Source organism: Amphibalanus amphitrite, unplaced genomic scaffold (genome assembly GCF_019059575.1).
Source record: "Amphibalanus amphitrite isolate SeventyFive unplaced genomic scaffold, NRLGWU_Aamphi_draft 001091F_arrow, whole genome shotgun sequence".
NCBI classification, from domain to species: Eukaryota; Metazoa; Arthropoda; class Thecostraca; order Balanomorpha; family Balanidae; genus Amphibalanus; species Amphibalanus amphitrite.
Window position 1 is genome coordinate 37,927 of NW_024882585.1, and position 22,555 is coordinate 60,481.

Genomic DNA, 22,555 nt, shown 5'->3' on the forward strand with positions numbered 1-22,555 from the left:
TACCCCAAATACACTTTCTTTGAATATCGCTCTGAAGTTCTTCTAATATACCCTACACTGAGAACCTTTTTGATTCCTTTTAAGCATATTAGGGATTTTGGTCTAAAACAACACCCTGATCATTTCTTCGAATATACCCAAACTATACCCTTGTTCTTTAAATAGCTCCCTTGAATTCTTCTAATATACCCTAGTAAGTACCGAAGAGGAAAGGAATTATGATTCCTGTTCTATTCCCTAGCTACTGAAAACAAGTTGAAAGAACGTAATGCAAAAGCATCTTAAAATATTCCACACTTAGGTTTTTTGGGTATTAGGGTAAACTGGCTTAGAGGAGAAGCAGAACGTCTGAAGAATGAAGAACACACACAGTGTTTCACATAGACCGAAGACACGGGCTGCTTCTTCGCGTGCAGTCTTAGCGGCCCCAGGGGGCTTCAACTCGACCAACACCGGTTCTTCTTCGTTCTCCCTAGTCACGTGATATTACGTCACGCAAAGCGCGCGAAAGATAAACCCTTTGAAGGTTTTGCACGAACTAGCATCGGGTTTAAGAAGAAGGGGTTGTGGTTTAATCAGTGTAATGGCTTTCATCAAGACCACGCCCGCGGTACCACGTTCTAGCGTCTAACCGGAAGCGATCGCCATTTTTCGATCGCGTTGGGTCACGCTTTGTGCAGTGACGAGCGGCTGGTGCAAGATTGGGTGAATGGCAAGTAATCGAATATTGAAGAACTGAAATAAGGTTAATTTTTGGCTTGTCAAGTGTTGTGTATTATTTATATTACTTGTGATTAACAATGATAAGCAATATCACAACGCTCTTCAAATGCATGGATGAATGCATTGGATGAAGATAATTCATATGCAAGACCAATCAATGCAGTAAGTATTTATATGTTGTATAAATGCCCCATAGCTTAAATTATGCATGTGGTATTTAGACAAATCTTCCAAATGAAGATAAATCAGGAATAGAATCAGCTTGCCATTTTGGGTTCAACTGATTTAGGTATACATTTGGCTGACTGTAATAAACATAGGTATGTTCTTGCTGATTACTGCAATATTTTATCTAGCTGCACTTTATATGTTAAGCGCATTATTTTATTTTTGGAGTAGGCTCATGGTCTCTGAAGTCAATCTAAGTTTCTTTACTCCCTGCCTGTTGAATAACGCATCCGCCCGACTCTTCATTCTAGGGGACGAGGCCATCCCTCTATATTGAGGCCCTGGAGTCTGAGGAGAGCGTCCTGGCGCGCGGAGACGTCGACATCGTCGAAAACGCTGGTTTGAAGCTGGTGGTGGAAGGAGAAACTGTATGTGATTTGGGAGAATGCGATATCGCCACCCGGCTGCTGACATGGCGATAGCGCATACTGTGTTTGGGAAAACATCCACCTGCTAAAGCTAAAAATGTGTTCATATTTGTACAGAAAGCAAACCTGAGCGTGAAGGAATCAACCTGAATAATTAAACATGCCCGAAAGGCTCTGGAGTTCTTTGGCTTGGATGTGTAAGGCAAGTGACACGGCCGAGGGGAAATCGTTCCTGCCGGCTGATTGCGGGCTGATCGCAGGCTGAATGCGGGCTGGTTGCGGGATGATCGCATGGGCTGGTTGCGGGCTGGTTGTTCCTGACTGTAGACTTGCAGGCTGATTGCTCAGAGTAAAGAGGAAGGTAATACATTTTAAGGTGTATCAAATACTGTGTTTGCGCAGCAGATGTGACGGCGCAGGTCGATAGCCATGCATGGGAGGTTCAATAGACGAATGAACGGGGATTTTGCGGTATTGCAATAGAACTGAAAGGGTTCTACAACCGATATTCAGAACACAGGGTGGTTTCCCTTTAAACCTCAGGGACTTCTTCACAGACCCTTTGGGGTTCTTATCCAGGTGCTAAGAATGCTCTTATTATAAACCCTAAACCTCATAAGAGTCTTTGGAAGAATCGTGTGGATTCTTTTGATGAGAATGCAAAGCCGTATACGTGAAGAACCATGGGGGTTCTGAAAAACGGTGGCATAACATTTTACCCCACAGGGTTCTAAATACCCCTGTACGTTCTTAACGTTCTTCCAAAGTGTTTTCAGTGGCGATACCCACAGTACACTCCTTTTAATCTACCAAAATACCCTTACATCGAAACCTCTAGTATTCCTTCTAAGCGTATAAGGGGAATATTTTGCAAACTATACTCGCATTATACCACTTAACACTCCCGTATTATTCTGTGATTTCCATCACTGATCTCAATGTATTCTTGCATTAGACCCCACGTAAACCCAGAAGGGAAAATAATAATGCCCTAGGTATATTCGTCGTAGAACTTGCTCCGAAACTGTCTCATTACTCTCAGCTTCCTCGTCCGATTTCCCTTTATATATCGTAACACATAAAACTCACAGACATTTGGTCTTTTATTATTATTCATGTTTTACATTGGTACGACAACAGCATGGACATAGCTTCACCGTTTCTCTTCCGATAAGACGCAGCTTGGGATAAGTAAATCTGAGATAATCATGAATGGACATTTAATATCTATTTCGGTTATAAAAAACGAAAATCAACGGTGGTTTCAGCAACGCAAAAATGGCGTGTATGTTAAATAACTGTTCATTACCAAAGAGATGTCATTAGAGCATTGCATATCCTGTAACAATTGCTGACTTTCACCTAGCAGTTTACACGACACATTTTTACCAGACAAAACTTATATGCCGGACCCTGTAAAAGGGATAATAGGACCAGATACTGCGCACTGCTCGGGTCCGGGCGCTGACCGTAAAATAGTCATGCAGATCTACACCGGGTGCGGGCAAACACGCCCACCAAGGGTCTCTTTGGTGAATTTTCCGGTTTCCGGCACGCCGAAAAGTCGTTGTCGTGCAGGTTTGGTCTTTTCTGGGTTCCACAGCTGTGCTTTCGATGTCCTCCACGACGTCCTTTGCTCGAATGATCAATGAACACACTACACACCCGCTATCACCCGCGCTGAGCACAACCGTCCTTAACTCCACTGCACGCTCAAACTCAACTGGCGCGCTCAAACCCTTTGAAAATTGGCGCGCTTTCGGCCCAGCTGTCTGATCACGTGTCATGTACATCACTGCCGGCACTGGACTGCAGTATGCTGATTGGGTGGCAGTTCAAGTTGCGAATCACCTGGCTCAAACGCACTTGCGCCGCGACTGGTTATAGCTGCCCATACCGCGCGTCAAAACAAGCTTATAGCTGCCTGTTATGTCGTCGCACCGCCCACACGCACTCAGCGAAGACGGCACCGCGTTTGGTGCTGTATTAGTGGTCAGCAACACGTCCAGGGAGCGACTGCCCGTCCTCCCCGCCCGCCCGGCCGGCCAGTCCCGGCCCGCCGACCGGTCACCGCCGGAGGCGCCGAGCGGCACAGGTACGGTATCTGACAGTAGCGGCAGAGACTGTACACTAGGGTATATTAGAAGAATTCAAGGGAGGTATTTAAAGAATGAGGGTATAGTTTGGGTATGTTCGAAGAAAATGATCAGGGTGTTGTTTTAGACCAAAACCCCTGATATGCTTAAAAGGAATCATTTGAGGAGTCATTTGAGTATCTTAAGAGCATTCCGCCAGGAAAACGGCAGAGTTATAGGAGCATGACACACCATGATCAAAGGGAATAGAGAATCGTTTTGGTTGTCAGTGCAGCTGCCTAGCGATGCTCCAATAGGACATAGTGTCACAAAATACCGCGATTAACGTCAAGTATTACCGGAGCAACATACTGGCCAATGAATGGTTGGAGGCGCTCAACCAGACGGTATAGGAGGGCTCGGTTTCTGAACGCGCACTGGTGCCTGATTCAAGCCTCGCTGTCTTCATGCGGGGCGGCGCGCTACTTAAAAGTCCCTAAAAGAACGGGAAGTGATGCCGATAGAACCTTCAATCATTCTGGGCTAACGCTTATGACTTGGAAAAAGTCGCGATCCCAATTCAGTCGAAAACCTGTGGGCTCTTGTTCAGTAGGTGTCTGAAGAGACGCCCGCCACAAGCACCGCCCAACCGCAGGCGCAGGTTTAGAGGGCGTTGGTCCGCATCAAAGCCAGTGTGCTGGAGAATCCAGTGGCTGAAATGCTCCAGAACATTCGCCACTGTATTTTTATGAAAGGTGGCTACATGCTCAGTTAAAGGAAAAAGTACCAGAATGTTTTGCTTTTTAATTACAGCGGGAAGAAAGATGTCCGGATAATTTCGTTACACCCCCTGTAATGTTCAAATGGTTGCTAAATTCGAAATCAGCTCCAAAAACTAGCCTAGAAACATGTAAAACTCGAAAAAGTGAACCGAGGTCAGCAAAGGTCATTGAGCTGACCTGACCTTCAGGTGACCTTGACACCCACCCTTATGCATGGGACCAGCATCATATCACATGTTTCAACGCTTGAAACCACGTAAAGACTGCAAACGCGCGCCTAATGCGAGCCGACATACGCCGAATCGCGATTCGGGCCAAACATGGTCTCGAGAAATAGGTCACAGGTCAAAGGTCATTGGGGTCAGGGTCATGAAATTTTCAGGGTAGGTGTAAAATTGATAAAATCGGGGGTATTGAAAGTTTCGTCGCGATCGGACGGTTTTTACGCGAGTTACTCACGAAAAACCGATGGGGTCCGTTCAACGCCTGCCCCATACGAGCGAGGGAAAAGCGCAACCAAAAGGTAAAAATATGCACATGCGATAACCTATACTGCGAAAAAAGGTGCATCATTTTTGAACGTCGCCGACAAATTGTAATTACCCCAAGCTCAGGAAGATGTATGGTAGAAAATACCCCAAGTGAAATACACTACGGCGGAAATAAAATACCCTACGGCGGAGCTCGGTTGCAATTTGTAAATACGCTTACTATAGAGGTCAATGGTCGACAAATGTTTTCGTTTGTGGCGCAGCAAGTGCTTCGCGCTTGGTGAATGCTATCATTATTCATTTAGATTAGGTAATATTTATCAAATTTTCAGTTAGTGTTTCATCAGTCATCACGCTGCCGAAACGTGCATAACCTGTTGTTTTTTATTTGGAAGGGTGTCTAGAAACCTAGCAAACAATAGTCAAGCCGGTCAAGCCTTTTCCCGGTAAGTTTCATTCTGTTAATTTTATATCAATTTTGATTTTGTACCTATGGGCTATGTTAATGTGTTAACGGTGTTAACTTAAGTGTCTCAATCTAGTTCACTTACAAAATTAAGATTCGAGTTTTTGTTTTATATTGTAGCGCAAGGTCTGTTGTGCACCTTTTCATTTTGCTGCATTTTCTGTTGCAAATAAGCTCTGTCTTATGTTTCATAGAGTTCAGTTGGGGAAACTACGAGGCGAAGATCCAAAAATTGATCAGTAAATAAACAGACTTTTGATGGCCATATGTGAGCATAAATGCAGCCCTTGCTACTGCAGGTGATAAACAGTGTAATGTGCAGGTACTTGCGGTATCGCGTCCACTTATCGGAGAGAAAAGGCTTCAATTTTCGGCTAGGAATTAATGTGATTGGAATAAATTTGGCAAATTCACTCAAAAATGGTGATAGGAAAACTGCTTTTCTGCAGCTTCTGGGCATCAAAATCAGCTGGCCATTTCATAAATGGATCAGTGTTTTGAAAGAAAATTGTTTAAAGATTTAATTTAATAACAATAAATAAATATATTTTTTACATGGAATAATAGTTTTCAGCTTTTGTTTACATAACGTCAATACTCGTTAGTAAAATATGCAAACAAATAGGGTATTATCAAACAGAATAATGTGCATGCTCTGTATCGACTATGGCATGTAGAGGAAGTTCTATTGCTTTTTTAAGAAGTTCTATTACTTTCTAAAAAAACTTCTTGCGTAGCGTAGCCTGTCAGCTATAGTGATAATGGCTTACACCAAACCCACCCATTCTGCGTTGTGACTGGTGAGCCCGACTAGCAACAAGCTCTGCTCAGCTGGAAGGGCTTATCTGGTCACACATGACCTTTTGCAGAATACTGACCAGAACCTGAGCTTTGTCCTACCGCTGGTATGTATGTGTCCCTTTACTAACCCTGAGTGAGTGTTCTCTTACTTGATAAAGCATGGCATATTGGAAGTAGTACCTAATTCAGTCTTCCGCTGCTTTCAGTGGGGACATCTTCTGCCCTCTATTTTTTATTTACTAGCCAGACTTCCTTTTACCGACTGCTTGCTTATTTTGAGTTTTTCCGTTTCCTAGCAGGGACTCGCCACTACTTTTGCCATTTTTATTTTTCTCTGGTGTTAAAGTAAGGTTCTGTGAGTCGCTGGGCTGGGGGAGGGGGCACTCCTGGTCACCTATTAATTGGTGGCGGTGTATTTGGGAAAAAAATGCCAATTGATATCGCAGGATTTCATGGAAGGATCTTGGCAGGATCTGAAAGAAAAGGATGTGGTTGCATCCAAGGATGCATCAACTGTGAAGTGCTTTGTAACATGGCTGTCTGAATGCATTAAAAAAAAAACAAAGATTAAATAATGCCACTATGTTGCTTTTTTCTATAACAATGTATTTTACTCATTAGATGAGATATTTGACTTTCCAATATGGACCCATATGGAATGGAATATGGACCCATTAACTAAGTCCATATTCCAATTTTTTAAGATAAAAAGCAACACTGACTTAAGCAAATCAAAACTGCAGATAGGTAAGTAGGTAATGTAAACCTATCATTTTTAAATAAGCACGGGGTGTGTTATGTCTGTCAAATCAAAGCATACAGGGCATGTTTTGAAACCTTAGGCCAGAAAACAGCAGTCTTGTACCAATTTTGTACCTACAATTGCTATGTTAAGGAATTTTAACCAGTAGAAATTCAGAAAACAGCTCTTTTGGACCCTCAGGCACCATTCGGAGACGAACTGATCCAGCTCTGCTCAGAATTGAGTACATCCCTTCGGAGAATCGCACACACCCGAGCGGCAAGGATGACCTCGATGGAGGTAGAGGCCGGCCCGTCGACCTCCGGCGCGGGCTCGGCGGCAGCGGAGGCGGCGCCGGGCCCCTCCAGCAGCGCCATCAGCGGGGTGATGGCCACCGGGAGCGCTAGCGTCACCGTTCAGCTGCACCCGCTGGTCATCCTCAACATCTCCGAGCACTGGACGCGCATCCGCGCCCAGGAGGGCTCTCCGCGACAGGTGCTCGGCGCCATCATCGGACAGCAGAAGGGACGCAACGTCGAGATCATGAACTCGTACGAGCTGGTGTTTGACGAGGTGGACGGTCAGATCGTCATCGATGTCGAGTACTACAAGCTGAAGGAGTCGCAGTTCAAGCAGGTGTTCGAGCACATGGACATGCTGGGCTGGTACACGACCGGCGGCGCACCCAACGCCTCGGACATCAGCGTGCACAAGCAGATCTGCCAGCTGAACGAGAGCGCGCTGCTGCTGAAGCTGAACCCGCAGTCCATCAGCAGCGAGCTGCCCATCACGGTGCTCGAGTCGGTGATGGACCTGGTGGACGGTGAGGCACAGATGCTGCTGCTCGAGACCGGATACACCCTCGCCACCGAGGAGGCCGAGCGTATCGGTGTTGACCACGTGGCGCGCGTCTCCGCCGGAGAGACGGACGACAAGTCCAAGGTGGCCGAGAGCCTGGTGCCGCAGCACTTCGCGCTGCAGATGCTGCGCAGCCGGGTGCGTCTCATCGTGCGCTACATCGAGGCGATGCAGGCGGGCGAGGTGCCGGTCAACTACGACATCCTGCGCGAGGCGTACAGCATCAGCCACCGGCTGCCGGTGCTGCAGTCGGCGCCCGTCGTGCAGGACCTCTTCACCCAGATGAACGACGTCACGCTCATGACGTACCTGGGAGCGCTCACCAAGGTCTGCTACCGAACCATGCAGTACATGAACAAGTTCAACACGCTCTATGATAAGCAGAGCATCGGGCGACGTATGCGCGGCATGTACTACTGAGACATTGCGCTGTAGGACTGGACCGTTTGACAAGTGCTGGGCGCAGTGCCGGGTTCCATCCAGCGAGGTGGGGTCTGCCCGCGGGTGAGCTGTAGCGTCAGGTCGATGGTACGTACATTGACAGTGAGAGAGCTGGACTGTACACAGTAACCTGTGACCCATGAGGTGAGTGAACTCTATGGTGTGTCCACTGATGCCGCTAAGCAGCAAACCAACTTTGACCGTCTAATATACCTGGGAACTGCCGTTCGCTACGCTAGTGCTGTGGCTGTACGAAAACAGGACTGTTTAAGAATATCGTGCGTTTATAGGACAGTGTTGGCAGTTCCTGACGCATTCGACTGGTGGCGATGTCAAGGTTATTGTCGAATCTGCCTCAGTAACGCTGTTATGTGTAAAAGCGTCCCATATGACATGGGTTGAGTAAGAAGTGCGGGGTTGCTGACCTTGTATGTCTTTGTTTGGTGTTATTTTTGTACTGGTCTGGAGGCTAGGTGTATATGATAGAATGTGCTGCGTTTGTGTTTACATCCACCAATATTTGAAAATTGCTCTCCGTCTCATAAATGGAAAAGTAAATTATGTTCGCTGATCCTATAAGATAGGCCATTTTCCTTCATTGAACCCAAGCATCTTTGCTCCCACGGGTGGGCTGTTGTCCTCTCAAATGATTCATGCGGCCCTGATTTTGATTATTTGAACTCCATGCTGAAATACACTTTTTGCATTCATGAATCCTGATATTCTTAACCTTGAGGAAGCAGTCATGATGTTTCATGTTTGTATGATATGTATGATTTCAAGAATGAAGATTGTAGGCAATGGTACTTTGAGGTGTCTTTTTGAAAACATTTCCATGGAACGCTGGATTCTGACCTGAAACACTGCGGCATATTCGCCATTCGGTCATATATTGACTCCCACGACTACCTTATTACCCGCCACCTAGCGAGCACAGCACTTTCTGGCAACCACACGTTACGGCGTGTCCACTGGCCGGGGTTTCCATCTCTCCACCATATGCGCGGCTCGCAGGCGCAGCGCGAGCCGGCGCGGCACGTAACCGCCCAGCACCCAGGCACCTTAGGTTGCTGGACATCTGGCGGGCAATGATGCGACACAGACGATCCTCCAAAGTAAAACGACAAACACTGCACACAACAACTAATATCGACGACATTGTGGCCGGCAAGTGGCCTTAGCCCCTGGCAGTTGACAAAACGATACAAACAAAATGAGGTATAAAAACACACCCATACCTCCCCGATCTAGAACGACATGGGCATCAAGAATGGGTTTCAGCACGCGGCAGGTCGTCCCCTCCCCCCCCCCCCCCTCCTCAACAGGAGAGCCAGAGTCTGAGCAACATCGCCCACCAACTATCACAGCAGTCTATAGCGCCGGTTATCCTGCGCCCAACTCGCCGTCTTCCATCGAGATCGGCGCAGGTTTGAGACACGCATGGCAGGCTATGACACATCAGCCAGTGCTGATTGTCCTGCAGCCCCCACACAAGGATTGCACAGGTCACTAGCAGACCATCTAGTGACGGTCCTACCCTGTTGTTGCGCGGCACCTTCACGACAGTGTGCGTCAACTCGCGCACGACTCCGTCTTACCCTTAGATCAAACATTCACCCTTTGCGAAGGCGTCTCACATCATCATGAAGCTAGTTACAAGCGTCTGTCATCTCAACAAAACATCATCGATCAATTTGTCACAACCGCATATATCGCACAAAAGGGTAGGTACTGGCTCGTTCTGACGTTTCGTCCCGTCTCTGAAAGATCCGCGACGTCGTCCGGTTGCTGAAGGTTCAGCTCCTTCAGTCCTTGTGGAGTTTTTCCCGCTGCTGGGGAGGTTCGGCCAGCTGTCTTCCCACGCTGCCAATGGTGATACCGGCAGAGAAGGCGACAAACGGGAACCAGGCCTTCAGCCGCGACAGCTCCAGTGACGTCCCACTGCGTGTCACACGGAGAACGGGGATAGAGTTAAAACGGGTGGCGTTCAGAGATGGCAGCTAACTGATGGGGACGGTCGTCCGTTTTGGGGGATGGGGTCAGCTGTCTTTATTGTAGCGTAGGGTACCTGCTGTAAAGCAGGATCGCAAAAACAACACCTATTCTGCGTTCTGAACCTTGAATCTGTGTCGCATGCCACCTGTTACCCGTGACTCTTGCAGAAAATCGTTTGAGCTTGCAAGAGCAATAAACACATCTCGCGTCACAACGGACAGGCTGCAAGCGTATGGACTGGCTGCAGTGTAGTTTTCCCTGTGGTAGAGCGTGAAATATGTGATCTTTACTTAGATGAATGTATGATAAAGTGTAGTATCAGCACGCAAAAAGTACCAATTATCAGGGCAAGTGTTATAAAAGAGTGTCGGCTCACCTAAAGACGATTCGCAGCACCAGATAATAGGCGACCACGTGCGCCACAGCGGCCGCCAGCGAGGCGATCACAAAGCCGCACGTGGTGCGGTCGAACGTCCACCAGAGCGCCAGGCTGAGCAGCGCCAGCGTCCAGGCCAGCTCGGCGTCCGTGGCAAAGTGGAACCGGCTGTTGGCGTGGTTGATGCCGACGAAGAGGGCCAGACAGCGCGTGACGGAGGCCCAGTCGCGGCCTGACGCCGGCTGGGAGTTGAGCCACCGATCGAACAGCGGGTACGCCAGACCGACGATAACTGAAAGGAAAAAGGAGGATAGAGTCTGAGCTGACGAACGTGGCCACTTAACAATCACGAGGTGTATGCACTGTGCATCTCTAGTCTCCATCGCCATTCTCATAGATTGGCGTGCCAGGCGAACGGGACCCGACCAAACATTTCGTGACGCACTCTTTAATCGGCTCGTCTACCGATGCTGAAAAAAGTCGTCTAACACGTTCAAGTTATTATAACTGTAGAAGTACCACCACACAAAGACTCAAAGGTCAAGGCTCGATCCTGTGAATCCTCATTGATTTTCTGTCGCGCACGGTTGATTGTTAGGGTTTCTCCGAACTGGTCGCCCTCGATTCGCCTCTGCGACAAAAAAAAAAACAACATGCGCCGCTTCAGAGAGATAAAAACTCGCCAATTCATGAATGCCTAACATGACGCAGCAGTGGCCCTTGATCGTTCGACTATGCCACCTCGGTCTCAGACATTGTTTGGACACAAGGCTCATGAGTGGCGCCGGGTCAAGTGGTGACGTCACCCGTCCGTTGTACCCCGCCCCCCCCCCCCGGGGGCCTCCTCACGTGTCCTGCCGGGGATTAGCACGTGCAGTGGCGCCTCTGAGATATGGATTGTATACAATGCACCAGAGGGGGTAGTGCACAGTATAGCAGAGGCGGTGTCAGGAACCACAAGCGTGGAGCAGTGAAACGGCGGGCGACGGCGGCTGGTGAAAGCATGGAAGAGGGTGAGCGTCGAAACAGGCAGAGTTTGAGGGAGAGAGAGTAGGCCAGAACGTTCGAGCCGCATGTGTGTGAGAACCACTGAAAGCGACAGTGAGAAAAGAGGTAGAAAGCGATGGGAGACGTCGAGAGAGAGAGAGAGAGAGAGAGAGAGAGAGAGAGAGAGAGAGAGAGAGAGAGAGAGCGAGAGCGAGAGCGAGAGCGAGAGAGAGAGAGAGAGAGAGAGAGAGAGAGAGAGAGAGAGAGAGAGAGAGAGAGAGAGAGAGAGAGAGAGAGAGAGAGTCACGTACTGGCAGCGACGCCGGCGAGCGGTGCGACCAGCAGACTCCAGCGGAGGAGCGCCGCCCAGTCGAGCGGCTCCTCGCGGGCGTGCCAGGAGGCGCGCATCAGCCGCAGCACGGCCGTGGCCACACAGCCCCACGAGAAGAGCACCGAGCCGCGCCACAGGTCCGACATGGCCGCTGGAACAGGTCACAAAGCGTCAGAAAGAGCGGCTGACCTCAGAGACAACGGACACACACTACACAGTGTACTGTGAGACATGACCTCAGACATGCCACACAAAGTTAGAACTGTGACATGATCTTACCTAAACGGGGCACCAGAATCAGAAGTAACTATGTATGGCTAAACGCGGTCACACGTCACACGACGCCAAACATTATTGATTCTAGGTGACCTATGAACAGGTCATGCAGGGCAAACCGCGACAAAGCCGGACGCAGAGAGGTCACATTTGCCCGTTTCACCCCTATACCATCTGGCTCGATGACCAAGTGACATAATGACAGGAACAAATTAGCAAACAGATGTGATGGCGAGACAGACGACTTCAGGCCAGATAACTTGACGGGGTAAAATGGTTAAGACATCGGCAAGGAGATTGTAACAACTATAACCGTAAATGTAGCGCGTGATAGGTACGACTGGTCCCGTCTGGGAGTGTAGGCATGGGCGAAACCGATCATTACGCGGACGGCCTTGTTACTTACCTTTCTTTCTTGATTCGTCGTCCTATCTGCAGGTATTCCAGCTACCAGAGCAGCTCTCTAGCCGGCCCCCGGCCGACTGGATCTGGATGAGCTTGGGTCGAAGGTGACAGGTCCGGCGATCCACACCTAAGATTCAGACAACCCACCGATCGATGAAGACTTTTGCCCACTCGGCTCCCGAGCTTCACTGGCAGCACAAACTCCGCTCTCACTCCAACCAAACTCTGAACAGCACTGCTAGCGAACTCAGCAGCTTCGCGGCCGGCGGCCGTTGTCGCAGCTCCCCCTCCCCTCCGTCCCCATCGGGCGTTCCCCCGCCCACCCTCGCGCCACGCCGACCAAGGCTGGCGGCTGCGGGGCCGCCACAAGGCCTCCCGCCAGCTGATACTCGAATGACTGGCCGTCGACCAATCGGCGGCCGAGCTGGCGCCTACGTCACGCGTCGTTCGGGGTCGGCCGAGCGTCGGTGCACGACCGGTGCTGTCGGGTGCAAAGGCGACCCCAGCGGCCGCGCCGGCGACAGATTCGCGGCGCCGGCTGTCGATTGTCCGACACTGATGTTTGCCATTTCCTCTTCCGGCACGGGTGTACTGTGGTGCACCGTGCGGTGCCTTTGAACTTTGAAGAGCCGCAGTGGCCCAGAAAGCAGACACATAAACGTTTCATTTTTTGTCTCCTAACGGGCCGATGGCGCTCTTTGTTGTTCTGGCGACGAATGTTTCTGTAAAAACGTTGTAGGTCATGCTTTTTTTACGTTCAACGTATAGTTTTATTGGGTCGTCCTGTTTTCTCGTTCATTCATTCATTCATTCATTTATTCATGTCATTCCTTCATTCATTCATGCATTCATTCATCTATTCATGTCATGCCTTCATTCATTCATTCATTCATTCATTCATTCATTCATTCATTCATTCATTCATTAATTCATTCATTCATTGCTTCATTCATTCATTCATTCATTACTTCATTCATTCATTCATTCATGATTCAGTTGCTCAAGCTCTTATTTACCGGGTGGCCCAAAAAAACGTTCCGAACTTTGGAGGCCTATATAGAGATAAAATTACTATGCGTTCCGTCAATTACATAAAATACAAATAGAGTGAGGCACCATCAAACAATATCTCAAATTCGAGTGCAAATAACGAGCCAAAATTTTCATCAAGGTTGCGTCACTTTTTTGCGCATTGGTACGCCAAATTATAACACTGTACCATGGAGGAGATAATAAGTATTATCTCATCCATGACTGTACCATCATTTTCAAGCCAGCGATCTTATGTTGAATTAAGTAAGACGTTGTTGCTTTTTTTGCCGATGTTGAACGGTAGTGATGATTGGCTTAGGCGTACCATGTTAGAAAAACATGGAAAAAATAGAACACGTAAATGAAACCAGCACGTTTGTTGTTATTTTGCCGGTCCCGTAGCTCAGTTGGTAGAGCGTTGGACTCCGCGTGGTGAGAGCACGCGTTCCCGGTTATAACAGTCCGGGTTCGAAGCGCGACGGGCGCTTGACATTTATGGGCCTCCTGACAGGTATGGTTGCGGTTGGTGGCAGGCCGTAGCCAGGCGAAGTCAGTGAGGGGACCGGCCGTGCGCGGCTAGCGCACGTTAAACTTTGGACTCTAAATTCTGCCATAGATCCGGAATTGTGCGATCGGGGGGTAGAGGGCAGGGTCACCGCAACAAGCTTCGCTTAGCGGTGGCTCTGTCCTTGTGAATCCTTCCTATCAAAAGGTTCGGACAAAATTTATTTTAAAAAAATTGGCCCACTTATGTCAATGTGCCAAATATTCAAATGCTGAGTCAAAATAGTGTTAATGGATGCCATTCGTTTCAACAAGACCTGTTTCGAGCAGGAGTGGCACGGTGCATGGGTTACTGCTGATCGCCATCCCTTCAAGAAGATCAATCAGTAAATCGACCGAAAAAAGAAAAAAGGTAGAGGGAATGTATCACCCTGAGGCCTGAACCATCAATGAGACTAGTTGCCAGTAGCAGGCCGTGGTGCCGAGATGGAAGTGGCCCGTTCACTCACATTTTTTAGTAAATATCTGAGCAAAAAAGTAATTTTTACATGGCATGTGCTAGAAACACAAACCGTTTAAAAAGTAATTGACCGAATAACATAAAAATGATAGCATTTACTGAAAACATATGCCGCATTGCCTATAGGAAGTTGTGATGTTGTATCGTTATCATTTTCTGAGAAATATTGATTCAACCCTCGCCCGCACATGCGGGGGGTGGTTGCCAGTTGCCACCCCCCCCCCCCCCAGGTAGTTTTTCTGCTCTGCACTTCACATTTTTAAACCTAGAAGCCTGATTTTTCGTATAGCTAGCTGCTCCTCTCTCCTTTCTTGATGTCCAGACTCCAGTTTCCACTGAAAATTTCAAGTTTCTTTGGTTTTTGGTTTCGGAGTTAGGTATGACCTTGTTTTTCAGGTCATGTCATTGTCATGACCCAAATGACCAATTCTCAACATCTTGCGTTGGCTATGGGTCTTGTGAGCTTTTGACACGTTGATTTCGGCCTTTCTTGCCAGTCTTACCTCCCACCTATCATGGAACATGTTGTTCGACGATGTACAGATGTCAAGGTCAGGGTCAAGGTCAACCTAGGTCATCTAAAATAATTGCGTTTTAGGCAGGCTGAATTTACTTTTCGTGAAGTTTTTTTGACTGCATTTTTGGTAAAAGCTTCTCAGATCATGATTTCATGTAATATGGACACATAAACAATCGGTGCACACATCAGTATACAGACAGACACACACAGACATACAAACACATGTCACATATCATTGACCTTGACCTAACTTGACCTGAAATGACCTCAGCATCAAAAACCTGGTCGGGTAGTGTGACAAAGAGGTTCTAGCTGGCTTGGCACCAGAAAACGGCATCGTCATCGGTATAGGATAAGCAGCGCACTTGATATCCAACGGTGACCCAAAACAGCAACATTTTTAGTTTGACCTGACCTGGAAGGTCAATGACTGGCCTGAGAAGGTAAAACTGGGTATCATTGGATTCGTCTCTTCCCAAAAAATCTTTTTGGTCTTTACCGCGAAGCTCTATCTCCAACAGGAACCAAATGGCGCGGGGGTGGCAACCCCCCCCCCCCCCATGTGCGTTCTAGGATGGGAAAATGCCATGTGCGGGCGAGGGTTAAAGTTGGGACCGTTTTTTTCTGGGCCACCCGGTATGTTATGTTGCCTTCCAACAAAACAGACTATGTAAGTACAGGGTGTCAAAAAAATATTTGCCCCTTTTTCATTCAGCTATAATCCCACCGTGCGCTTTAATTAAGAACTGTTGAAAATTTGCTTAGACCGTGCCTCAGGGCTCAGGCTATCCACAGATGTCCGTTAGTCACATGACCTAACCCGGTCACGTGACCTTGACACTTGCGAGGCGCTATAAGGGGCCAGTGTTTGGCAGGCGTAACTCGCACCTGAACATGGTGTCTGCTATGACGAAAGAAACTCTTTGACAAAGCGTCATCGCGCTGAAGTTATGGTGAAGACTGGAATGAAAAAGTAAGTCAAATCGAATCCTCTGTCCTATAATCCCAATTGAAAACCTATGGGAAATCATGAAGGAGGAGCTCAGCAAGATTGAACCAGCTCCAGACTTTAGATGAACCTGTCAAAGGTGTGGCTGAACATCGACGCGGATACTCAAGTTCAACCGAATTTGAAAAAAAGACTGTGATGCATATCATGGCGCTCGCGGTGAGTTAAGCATGTCCTGCTGGTTTGAATCAAATTGATTAAGAACTCTAGCTTTCGTGAACAAAATAGTATAGGTATTTTAATGTACAATGTACCGGTTTTGTGACCTTGTGACCTGACTTGAAGCCACTGGAACTCAAAATTCCCAGGTCGTATGACACATAGTTTCCCCAAGTCGTATTTGACGCCCCAAGTCGTATTTGAAATTTGTTAGCTCTCACGCTTTCGACGAAAAACTTTGTCATTCCGTTGCCGATAAACTAGTCCAGTTTTCCCCTGACCTTGAAGGGGAAGGTGGGGGAGCCGCGACCCCCTAAGCTCTCGTGCATATCAGGAGAAACCAAATACCTGTTGCACTAACCTTGCTGTCTTAAGACTATCTTCAGGCAATTTCCTCAAATACTAAATCATAAAATAAGAAAAAAAATTAATCGTTTTAATTAGGGGGACAATTAAAAAAAGTTAGCATTTTTAGGGGTAACAACACCGCCCACGGGGTAATGGCGCTCACCCCGATATCACATCATTATAGGGTTAATGTATGACCATTTTAGCGGTTCTATTTTGTGCAAAACAAAGTGGTATCAACTGTTTTGGTTCACACGAGAGTCCTTCAATCAGGCTTACAAGTTACAAATGAAATACATTGGATCCAAGCTAAACTGCAGCTACCGCGATCAGATGACCCTCTTGAGTCTTGGGCCATCTGGTGTATAGCCGGAAGTGGATTACGTGCAGAAAATCGTCTAAATTGCATAAAAGGCTAGTTTGTTATTCATCTTTCATCAAACGGGCTGGATCCCATGTGTAAGATGGCTCCTGCTCTTCCGTTCATGCCCCGGTCAAGTTTGATGTTTGTATGCACTTTGGTAAAAAGACCTTTGCATACAGGGCTATAGGTATATATGATAATACATATAGGGGCAATACCGCCCCACCGGGCGGCCTTACCCCACGCGATACCCTGCCAACATCGAGCGTCACTATGCAGGTGTAAGCACTATAATGGAAACGCCGCGTTAGAAGCCTCGCTTGTCTGGATAAATGGCTGTGAGTATGTAAGCATGATTTTATATTTGGACCTCTTTAATGACAATAAAACTAAATATAGTATGTAAATAAAGAAGGTGACAGGGAAGTCATTTGCCAGTAGAATTGTGCAAAATCACGGAAATGACACGCAAAATTGCCAAAATCATCTTGCGCAGCCGATTGCCGTCATGTCACCAATTAATGACACAGTAATCTAATGATCAAGGATGTTTGGTTTACGAAATAATAGGATCGGCGGTATTACCCGATGGGCGGCGTTCCCCCGTCTTCCCCTACCGGTTTTTAACCCGCGCCCCGCTGGGGTCTGCCGAGCAACGCGCCCTGCTGGGGGGGGGGGGCACTTTGCCCCCCCCCCCCTAAGATCTCGAGAACCATGCAAGATAGCGACAAGCGGCAAACGGTGTTGGATAGCCCTACCAGGGAACTACCGTGTGACCCAATTTCATTGACCTAGGTCAAAGCGATGACGTCATAGGTCAGGTCAAATGTCGAATTTTCACCGCTTACAGGCATTTCAAGAAATGCGTTGTAAAATCGAGTAAAATGCATTTCATTGAAAATCATCGGTGGGGAAATGTTCTTCAAACACATATTCTGCTACTTGGGGTCACTGGTACCAGGTCAGGTCATAGAGGTCAGGTCATTGAGGGTCACAATATGAAAATATCATGTGATGCATGTTTTATGGTCCATTTTATATGCCAAATACGATTATATGGGTCAGGCAGCCTTTGGGGTCAGGTTAGATTATGTTCTGGTGAAGGTCAGGTCAAGGTCAGGTCAAGGTCAGGCCAAATTAGGTCAAATTTCAAAGTTGATATTTTTCCATAAAATGGGTATCAATTCGATGCAGCTCGTCACGGGGGGAGTTCAATGGTGGTCTTTGTTTTGCGCTACGTGGTCTAGAATCGCCAAAAATTTGAGTTCAAAAATTTGACGTCATCAATTTTGAACAGTTCTTATGCTATAACTTGGCCAAAAAAGGAGGTATCGATCTAAAATTTGGTATGTATATAGAAGAAGGTAGGGACTATCACATATATTCCGTTTTTTATATTAGGGAGTTTTTTGTTTTTTTGCGTTTTTTTCTAAACAAATCATTTTTTTTGAATTTTTGGGGGTCAAAATCCAAAAATTTTGAAAATCCGAGATAGCAGTTTTGTAGCGCCGCCTTTTGTCTACATGACCATGTGAAACTTTGAAATTGCTTGATAACTGTAGCTTTTGTGAGCGTTTCAAGATTTCATGTTTTTTGCTCATTTTTGCTCGAACATGGCCTCAGTTTCACCCATAGGTGTAGGAACGTTTTCGAAAGTGGGGGGGCCAGGCTCCCAGAGGCACAAAACCTCACCTACCCCCAAAATCCATTTTCTCCTCGGATTTCGGCCACTTTATTTTCGCAAGCATGCTCAAATCGGTTAAAAAAAGTGACAAGAAAAAAAATCGACCAAAATCTCAGGGAGACTCCCGTCCAGATTTAAATCTCATGGACGCGTCCCCCTGGCCTCCGCAGCCGCGTTGGCACCAGGAGCGGATCCAGGAGAACTCCAAGGGGAGGGTCATGAATCGAAGTAGTGCCCCTACCTATAGGTACCCAAAATCAAAACCTCAACGGATTTCGGCCACTTAAGGGTGCGTTAACTTCGGAGGTGGCTCCGCTCAGCGTTGGTGTCCGAGCACTACTACTCCGATTCTCAGCCAGTAGATGTCACCAGGGTAGAGCGCTTTTTTCCCACGCTAATGACCTTCTCCCCCTCCTCATTTCACGGCCCTTACGATAACGACGTTTGGTTACTGCGCCGGCGCGGCGGGCGGCGCCGACTGAGGGAGATCATGGTGTGTAAACACCGCGCGGACGGAACACGTCTCTCGACAGGCCTTCCCGGCGCCGTCCTTAGCCTGGTGTAGGTACGTCCTACCCAACCCAGTTAGAACGAAACTGATTATTTGATATGGATACATGTTATCGAATATTGAGTCTGCCGCAGCTCTAGTCACAAGAATGCGTCTGATATCCTCACATGATTGACCTGACGGCATTGTTTTAGTGAAATGCAGTGCTAGATTCACATTGCTACACATACAGGGTGTCTCAAAAGTTCGTTGACATGTACCAGCCATGCTTTTTTGTCAATAATTCTGAATCCACAAGAAATTAACGGTCGAAATTTTGCATGGGCATTGGTACCAACCTTCCTCAAGCAGTCTCATTGTTTTCAAGCGCATTCGACGCTTCATGAGCTCACAAAAAGGGTTCACCTCTGGCCATGGGTCAGGCATGAAAATGGAGGTCGCAAAATCGGGTCGGCTGAGAAACTCTCTGTTTCAGGAGTAATGGGAATGGTTATGTCGGAAATGACACATGGCAAAAAGTGGGGAGGATGAGTACAACATGATGATCATCTAATAAAAACAGTGGCTAAAATTTTTGAAGGACGAAACCATGCGAGACTAACAGCGTTTTGAACGGCTCTCGTACGGCAGCAGATTCGTGCTCCGGAAAGCAGCTAAAAACGCAGTCATAACTATTGAAAACTGACAAGAAGCTCACAGACAGAGGTTACCCAGTTTCAAAAATTGCAGGTCATCGTAAAATAAAGACAAAGTACCATTTAAAAATGTTTATAATATCTATTAACGCTAAATTTTGGGGGGAAATCACACGAAATCGTCAATGCCAAGGACAACTGACCCTCCAAAAGTGCCAATTGATGTAAAGTTTTATCTTACGAAGTTCCAAGAGGCAGATCTGGAGCAAATAGCTTTCTTTTAGACACAAAATCCCGATAAAACCGCACGATGGACAGGTTTTGGAAGTTTACAAAGCAGCACCTCTCCTGAGGAGAACACTCCGCAACCCAACGAAGGTCTTGACATGGGGAATGACCGAGCGTTTGGGATTGGCAAAATTTGCAAAATGTGTCTAAGAAACAGATGGCTGACACATTCTGCTATGATATGCTGCGAAAAATTTGCCCCTGGCACTTCCCACTTGTTCAGAAATGGGGTTGTTTTGAAAAGGAAAATGGTGCTTGGGAGGTCGGCACCAGTCATTCATGAAGGAGTTAGCGCCAGAGAAAACCTACAAAATACTCACGGATGGTGTCGATGCAAGCTGTCGGCTTTCAGGGAGAAGCGGATATTGCCGGAGAGCTCGTCAAACCTAAATCCGACGCAGAAACTGCAGGGGATTCCCTTACAAGAGCTTGAAAGCTGGTGACCTTTTATCAGCCTCCGGCAGCCGACGGAGCGACGAAAATCGGTATGGGCAAATGTTTTTGGAGATATAGCAAAGGGTTTAGTTTTCAACCTTCGGAATCAGTTGTCAAAGCATGCATATTTGTCTAGTGTACACACAGACACCAAAACCTTAGATTTTTGGCCGGTTCTTATATGCTTTATTGGCATTGCAAATGTGTCAACGAACTTTTGAGACACCCTGTACTACCGGAGCGAGCGAGAGGGTGGGCCTTGCACGTGGGAAATTGTGAAGGGGTACCTCCAACTGACTTGTGCACGGTACCCTACTAACCGGTCTCTAGCAATGTGCCATATTTGAGCGCAATCGACCCAGCCGTTCTCGAGATCTAGAAGCGGCACCCTGCACGTGCGCACGTGCAAAATGGGTCCCAACTGACTTTTGCACGGCACCCTACTAACGGATCCCTAACCGCTAACCAAATCTGAGCGCAATCGGTCCAGCCGTTCTCGAGATCTGGAATCGACCCCTGCACGTGCGCACGTGCAGCAGCACCCCACATGAACTGTGGGACATGAAAATGCATTGCCTAGTGGGTGCTTACTGCCTACCTACATGCAAAGTTTCAGCGCAATCGGCCCAGTAACTACCGAGATATTGCAATTGTTACAAAAATGACTCCTCTTCGTTTTGCACGTGGCACGTGCATAGGGGGTCACCCACATGCATCGAAAGAAGTCAAATACTTGGTAGAAGGAATCAAGCTACCCTACAAAAAGTACCGCCAGTAAATCGGCCCAGCGGTTGCTGAGTTTTTTTTTTAGCCTTTCAAAAGCGTTAAAGCCCGGGCCGGGTCGGGCCGGGCCGCTCTTACTGAGATTTATCCGTTATATTGAAAATACTTCGCTTGTTTCGCTCGCTCCGTAACAACAACGGGAAGTTCAGCATCTATTTTCTCATTTAAAGCTAAGCCCCATGCGCACAATCTTATTTTATTGGAGCAGACTATGAGCTGGAAGATTCGTATTCCATTTCTCATCTATTTCTCATTTGAAAGCATGTCGTTTGAAGCTAAGCCCCATGCGCATAACTTTATTATATCAAGTAGACTCTGGACTGGATAGGTAGGTACAAACTACAAATATTACAAAATATCAATTTTACCTATAGGTACACGAGGCATTGGTATGCTTGCTTGCTTTTATAGCAAGCTGCATTTTATTGACTGCTAGCAACCATGTAATATGTTCTTTGGGAACTTCTCAGATTCTCAGATTCTCAGATTTATTTGTGCATTACCTCATTTAGAGTATTGTCGCACATCGTTCGAGCAGTTCGAACAGGGATGATCGTATCGTTGTCGTACATAATCTTGGCACATTCATAGAAACGTCACCATTTGCTTCATACGCATTGCTGACAGGCTAAATGTACAAGTACAAAATACAGATAGCAAATATAAATTCACCATTCAAACAGCACGGAAGCTTTCATGCCAATTGTAAGTTCCTATCTAGCGTCACCTAGTCTAACAATATGGAAGGAGTCCAGCAAAGGATGTCATTGACGAAGCTTCTTTGCACTCGTCTGGGAGGCGATTCCACAGTCGTATTGTGCTTGGAAAGAATGAATGTTGAAATGTTTGTATTGAGCTGAGTGGCTCTATGAAGTTGAGTGGATGCCGTATATTTGTTTGTAATGTTTGTGGGCGAGTGGTGGTCAAATCGACGACATTGTGCTTGATTTTGTGTAGCATTGTTACTTTTGTCTTCTGTCTCCTATTCTGCAGTGGTGGCCAGTTTAAATTTTTAAGCATTTCCGTTACACTGCTAGTTTTTCGAAAGTCCCCTGTGCAAACTCGGGCTGCCCGCCTTTGTACACTTTCCATTGCATTTATGTGTTTCTTGGTGTAGGGGTCCCAAATAATAGAAGCGTACTCCAGTAAAGGCCTAACAAGGGATTTGTATGCTAATATTTTCACATTTGCCGGGCATGAGTGCAGTGTCCGAGAAACGAAGCTGAGAGTTCTCGATGCCTTTGCTATAATGATCTTGATGTGGGCATTCCAGGAGAGCGTTGGGGTTATGTGAATGCCAAGATAGCGAACATCAATACTCTTCTGAAGTGCATCATTTCCTAGGTAATAGGCTGCTATAAGGGGGTTTTGCTTGGTGGTTATATGAATGACCTCACATTTCTTTGGGTTAAAGCTCA

General features: G+C 47.1%; 2 protein-coding genes across 4 annotated transcripts; one reads left to right on the top strand and one right to left on the bottom strand.

Moving 5' to 3' along the window:
* The first annotated feature begins 4,885 nt into the window (after window positions 1-4,885).
* LOC122370021 (COP9 signalosome complex subunit 6-like) lies at window positions 4,886-8,689 on the top strand. 3 transcript variants are annotated; one of them, XM_043345249.1, is made up of 2 exons: window positions 4,886-5,113; window positions 6,878-8,689. In XM_043345249.1, exon 2 carries the CDS (start codon window positions 6,962-6,964, stop codon window positions 7,952-7,954), a length of 993 nt encoding a protein of 330 aa, XP_043201184.1. In that variant the 5' UTR covers window positions 4,886-5,113; window positions 6,878-6,961; the 3' UTR covers window positions 7,955-8,689. The 3 variants fall into 3 exon arrangements, with proteins under 3 accessions (XP_043201184.1, XP_043201186.1, XP_043201185.1); XM_043345251.1 differs by lacking the exon at window positions 4,886-5,113 and adding an exon at window positions 5,819-6,038; XM_043345250.1 differs by lacking the exon at window positions 4,886-5,113 and adding an exon at window positions 6,538-6,681.
* A 157-nt stretch (window positions 8,690-8,846) lies between these two features.
* LOC122370022 (insulin-induced gene 1 protein-like) lies at window positions 8,847-12,712 on the bottom strand. The gene is made up of 4 exons (XM_043345252.1): window positions 12,347-12,712; window positions 11,645-11,815; window positions 10,347-10,638; window positions 8,847-9,916 (listed from the first exon to the last, which is right to left on the bottom strand). The coding sequence occupies exons 2-4, from the start codon at window positions 11,808-11,810 to the stop codon at window positions 9,781-9,783; spliced, it is 594 nt and encodes a 197-aa protein (XP_043201187.1). The 5' UTR covers window positions 11,811-11,815; window positions 12,347-12,712; the 3' UTR covers window positions 8,847-9,780.
* Window positions 12,713-22,555: the final 9,843 nt, after the last annotated feature.

Excerpts from the sequence above, each read along its gene's own strand:
- LOC122370022 (XM_043345252.1), bottom strand. The coding sequence starts at position 11,810 with ATGTCGGACCTGTGGCGCGGCTCGGTGCTCTTCTCGTGGGGCTGTGTG. Across the intron at positions 10,639-11,644 it reads GCTCGCCGGCGTCGCTGCCA|TTATCGTCGGTCTGGCGTAC; the intron begins GTACGTGACTCT and ends TTTTCCTTTCAG. Across the intron at positions 9,917-10,346 it reads GTGCTGCGAATCGTCTTTAG|TGGGACGTCACTGGAGCTGT; the intron begins GTGAGCCGACAC and ends TGTGACACGCAG.
- LOC122370021 (XM_043345249.1), top strand. The coding sequence starts at position 6,962 with ATGACCTCGATGGAGGTAGAGGCCGGCCCGTCGACCTCCGGCGCGGGC.